Source organism: Lagopus leucura, unplaced genomic scaffold (assembly GCF_019238085.1).
Source record: "Lagopus leucura isolate 7727_CA_CO unplaced genomic scaffold, USGS_WTPT01 Super-Scaffold_100012, whole genome shotgun sequence".
NCBI lineage: Eukaryota > Metazoa > Chordata > Aves > Galliformes > Phasianidae > Lagopus > Lagopus leucura.
Window position 1 is genome coordinate 955251 of NW_024962267.1, and position 5162 is coordinate 960412.

General features: G+C 34.4%; 1 protein-coding gene across 1 annotated transcript in view; it reads right to left on the reverse strand.

Moving 5' to 3' along the window:
* Nucleotides 1-283: 283 nt before the first annotated feature.
* IFIH1 (interferon induced with helicase C domain 1) overlaps nt 284-5162 on the reverse strand; it is a 26046-nt gene continuing 21167 nt past the window's right edge. The window contains exons 12-16 of the mRNA XM_042874957.1: nt 4511-4660; nt 3578-3739; nt 2949-3139; nt 1699-1792; nt 284-1600 (exon numbers count right to left, since the gene is read on the reverse strand). Coding sequence (XP_042730891.1) covers nt 1418-1600; nt 1699-1792; nt 2949-3139; nt 3578-3739; nt 4511-4660 — 780 coding nt within the window. The 3' untranslated portion in view covers nt 284-1417. The remainder of the gene's footprint in view (nt 1601-1698; nt 1793-2948; nt 3140-3577; nt 3740-4510; nt 4661-5162) is intronic.

A 5162-nucleotide genomic window follows, 5' to 3' on the forward strand; every position in this document is an offset into this window, starting at 1 on the left:
AACAATTTCAACCTATAAGACAATTTCTGTAGGTTAAGCACAGTGAATCTACAAAACATCTACAGTAAAAACTTATCAGGATGCACATTTGTTTTATAATACTATAATATGTTTATAAGTAAGTACTTCTCCACAAATTAGCCTGTCAGTTTGACGATGCTTGAAACATGCCACATTTCTGTTAAAAATGAGACACTTCCCCCCCTCAAAATAAGGTCAAACATGAGGAAAAAAAAAAAAAAAAAAAAAAAAAAATCTGGTCCTGATGCACACTTGAAATTAAATCTGATTATAAATAATTTACAACGTATTTATATGCCTATTAAGAATGTAGAACAATACAAATCTAGATGTAAGAAGATTCTTTTTGCTGAGTTATACTCTTTAGCTTAATTGAAACTTCAAAATTTTACCTTGGGCTACTGAAGTGTTTACATGTCCATTCCAGTAAACATACCACTGGGTTTACAAAGCTGACTGTTGTAACAACAAACAGATCTCTCACTCCAATATCTTATGTAAAAGAGAGAAGAAAAATCTGTCAATAAAATAATTACAGTGACGCATTTTGCTATTTTTACAGTCAGAATACCACTATTCCACACATTTCTAGGGTGAAACTGTAGCCTTTTTACTGTCAAAATAATTACAATGAAACAGACTATACAGCATCAAAGTTGGCAAATGCTATTCATTACAGTCCTTTATTGGAAAAAAAACCACATTATTGCATAGGCAGTTTAACAATTGTATGAAACTAACACAAAGAAAGTCACTTGGCATAGCGCTTCGTGGACATTAAAATAATCCGTTTCAAGTAAATTTAAGGGCTTGATTTTTTAAAATGTCTTCTAATGAAATTTTACTTCATAAAAATCTATAAGCTTATAGCTAAAGATAAGGTGAAAGACTAACTCATGAAAACACTGAAGAAACAACAATGACTCAGAAATAACAACCAAGTAATTTGCTCTCTTTACATGGATTCTTTTTTAAGACATTTTATCTTCACAACGGTTGTAGAAGAAAGTAGAACTGAAAGCAATCACCATGGCAAGTCTCAAGAAGTCTGTCTCATGTTCTGTGCTTGAAGACAGGTTACCTAACATGCATTTGAGTGTTGTCAAGCCACACTGGACAGTACTGAGAAGGGAATTTGTTCCATGAATGCACACCACTACAATGCATTTGTTCTTTGTTCTGGAGTATCAGAACAAATTGAAGCAGAGACAGCTACCATATGACTTTGTCCTTCTTCCTTGGGCCTTTTCTCCTCTTCAAGGCAGTTTTTTAAGGAATTCAGGAGCCTTCATAGGGTTTATGATTCAGTGTCTATGGTGCAGAACTCTACAAGACAAAGGAGCTTCTAAACAGCAGCCAGTGAAGATTTTGAAGTCTTTATTTTCATTCTGAGTCCTTAATCTTCATCGCTTGAAGGACAATGAGTTGCATAATCAAAATTGGGAAACCTGATGGGCAGTTCTCCCCATTTCTTGAAAATCTCCTTTGTTGTTTTCTTGTCTTCAAAAGCAACCACGAAATTTCTAATCTTTAGACAAGGCAGGTCAAGACCTCGATAAACCATCATATTTCCCCAGGCCTGTAAGTATAAGGAAACCATGTTTCAGACACACTATCATTACACACGCAAAGACAAACACAAACAACATAAAAGTATGAAAAGAATTTGTTCCTCACTTGTCCACAATCTTTACATATAATTTCCACATTTGTCTGGTAATCAGCATGCTTGTCTTGCAAAGTTCTGTTTTCTCTTATATGGTAAAGATGTCTGAAAAGCAGTCAGAAAACATGAGTCAGAATACAGTGGTCAATAGTGACAGCTATTACTGAAGTCAGTCACGGAAAGTAGAAGCAGTAAACCGTCTGACTGTTGTGCACAGACAGAACCAAAGAAAACAGAAAGTCGTATTACATGCTTTTAAGTAATGGCGACATATAAATGTGCTCCATCCCATCTTCTGTAGCATTTTATAGAACCACAGAATCATAGAATCACCAAGGTTGGAAAAGACCTTTAAGATCATCCAGTCCAACCGTCCACGTATCACCAATACTTCCCACTAAACCATGCCCCTCAGTAGAGTATTTAAATGTTTCCTGAACACCTCCAGAGATAGTTACTCCACCACCTCCCTGGGTAGCCCATTCCAGTTCCCAACCACTCTCTCAGAGAAGAGGTATTTCCTAATGTACAACCCAAATCTCCCCTGGCACTTTTTTTTTTTTTTTTTTTTTTTTTTTTTTTTTTTTTTAAATATCAGGGGAGATTCAATGCACACATATACAATTCACTTTTTTTTCAATATATGAGCACTAATTTCTCAGTAACTCTTCAAAAAGTCTATACAAATTACACCAGTGATATGTCTCAGTGAAAGAACAAATTTGGAAGGCAGTGACTTTGTAGAATAGCTACATAATTATAAAAGCATGCCTTATTTGTAATGTGTAATACCCATCATAAAATTACTATGATAAACTGAAATTGAATTAAAACATTTTCTTGGCTTCTTAATTTCCATTATAAGTGAGAAAAGAAAGTCACTTCTTGCCATCCTGGCACTGTTTAATATAAGTAAACGTTTAACAAACTAAATAGTGTGACATCTCTTGCAATGGAAATATAAAGAAAACAAGAACACTAGGAGAGATATAGTCGGTGTGTCACCAGCATGAGTATTCTCCTAATGTACAGTTGTCAATCCACAGATGATCAACTGGTTGTTTATGAGTCACTGTCACGGCTCAGACTTTTATCTGGGGTCTGTCAGTAGTATTACTGAGATTAAGATTTGGCAATATTGGAAAAATCTGTTTATTTTTCCCCTCTCCCAGGGCCTAAAGGATTACAGGCCCTGCACAACCTCACTGAAAACAAAATCCTTTTCTGTCTGAAAGAGACAAACTAGTTCATAAACACTTACTGGAAATCTTTTTTCACACTGACATGATGCATATTTTCAATAACTTGTATATCTTCTCCAGAACATATCAGCTTGTGGCAATTCTTGCACAGGAATGTTATTAGTGAAGGGTTTTTCTTATATGTCTTACGCTGATCTCTCTTTGCCTTCATTTGCTTTTCCATTACACTTTGCAACTGGAAGTCCTGAATCTAGAAACGTACCAGTAAGACAATATTCTAGTGGAATGATCGTAACAACCTCATAAATCTAAACACTTATTTCCAGAAATTATAGATCCTTAGAAGTAAAACGTATTCTGAAAACTTAATTCAAAATGATATATTCAACAAAAATAAGCTAATAGGTTATGTCTTCAAAAGGAAAAAAAGACACCATGTAATAGTAATTCATTTTCTCTTTCAGTTACTTTACTGAATTCATCGACAGCACTTTTAGTTGATTTTCCCAACTTACTTCTTTTATCAACAGAAGGCGCAGAAACAAAGATTGGCAAAATTATTCTTATGTAACAGCTAATATAATTTAAATTTTTCTTCCCTTAATAGTAGAAAGTATTCTTTACAGAAGAATTCCTTTGAAAGCCATCAGCCTTCTTGAATGGAAAAGTGCAGAGCTGTAGCAGATACCTTGTTCAAATACTCTTCTGGCGGCATCTGCTGGACACGCTGAATGGCCTTATACATCATATTTTCACGGAAAATATTTACATCTTCACGTTCAACAGCTCCTGAGCCACTTGAAGCCACAAGTGCATAAGTGCTCTCATCAGCTCGAGCTCGACCACGGGCCTACAATTTGCAAAGAATGCAGTATAAAAAACACAACATTGCCTGCAACATCAAACAACACTTGTTCCTATTTTGGAACAATGGACAGATACAACAGTCTTATTGCAGTCCTTTATGCAATGACTCCACAGAGCATTTTATTTTTTTTCCCACTTAGCCAGATAACGAATCAGCCAATACCATACACTGTTTCTCTATTATCATTGAAGATACCTGCGAAATAGCATTCAGGAGATTTGTCATTAGCACAACATTTTGCAAAGCAGAAACCGTATCCTGTCACCAAAAAAATAAGCATGCATATAAATATCTCAAACATATTTACAAATTAAATGAAAACATAGACAAACTGGTATTATGACATGCAATTATCTCTTTTCAACTACTGGCAAGACAAATGTCTTTATACATTTCATTTATTATATGAATTGGAGAGTTGTAGCCATGCGGATGTATCGTCCAGTGGTCATTAAATCAATGAATTGGATTGATCACAGGCTGGAAATGCACATAAGCTTAAAAGTCCTCCACATTACTTAAAGACAGAAAGTTAGTTTCAACCAGGCCTGCCTCTGGTCACATCCTCTTATCTTTTCTACACCAGGCATAAGACAGCTTACTAGTTGCATAAAGCTTTAAATGAATTTTACACTGTTCCACATGGAGGCAAATTTTATATTACGTACAGATGTAGGTATATGATTCACCATTTGTGTATTCCAAGCAAAAAAGCACTTTTAAAAATAAGTTAGGTATGCAAAAAACTCCTACCTGCACCATAGCAATTTCATTGGTGACCAGACCATAGCGAATAACAATGTTACACTCCTTGATGTCTAGCCCTTCCTCAGCTACAGTAGTAGCAATAAGTAAGTTTATACTCCCACCTCGGAATTTATCAATGACTTCCCTTTGCTCATTCTGTAATAATAAAAAATTCAATAATTCAATAATAATAATAATAATAAATACATCAATATATTAACATTCAGTATTAGTTTCTGACATTAGTTTATTGTAATGAAGAGGATTAAAGAATTTTAGTTCAATCGTTTCAGAGTATAAACATCAGTGACTTCAAAAACTATGTTTAAACATCTTTCTAGATCACAAATGAGGAGTTTCTTTTGAATATGATGTGAGTTTGGTGCCATTTGTGACAGAGGAGGGAGAAGAAACAAATCTTTTAAAGGTAACTGAGCTGGGAATGTTGTAGTTGATGATTCCAATTCAGATATGCTATAAGTTTTGATAATATAGTTCTTTCTTCTATATTTACAAAGTTTCTTAAGTAGTTAATAAGAGGTTCATCTTATTTCATCTTATAGTACAGTCTTCAGTACTTTGAAGTTCCAAAATACTTAAAATTCCCCATAACTGCATTCTGTTGCTCTCCATAGGGAGAAAAAAAACAAAAAAAAAA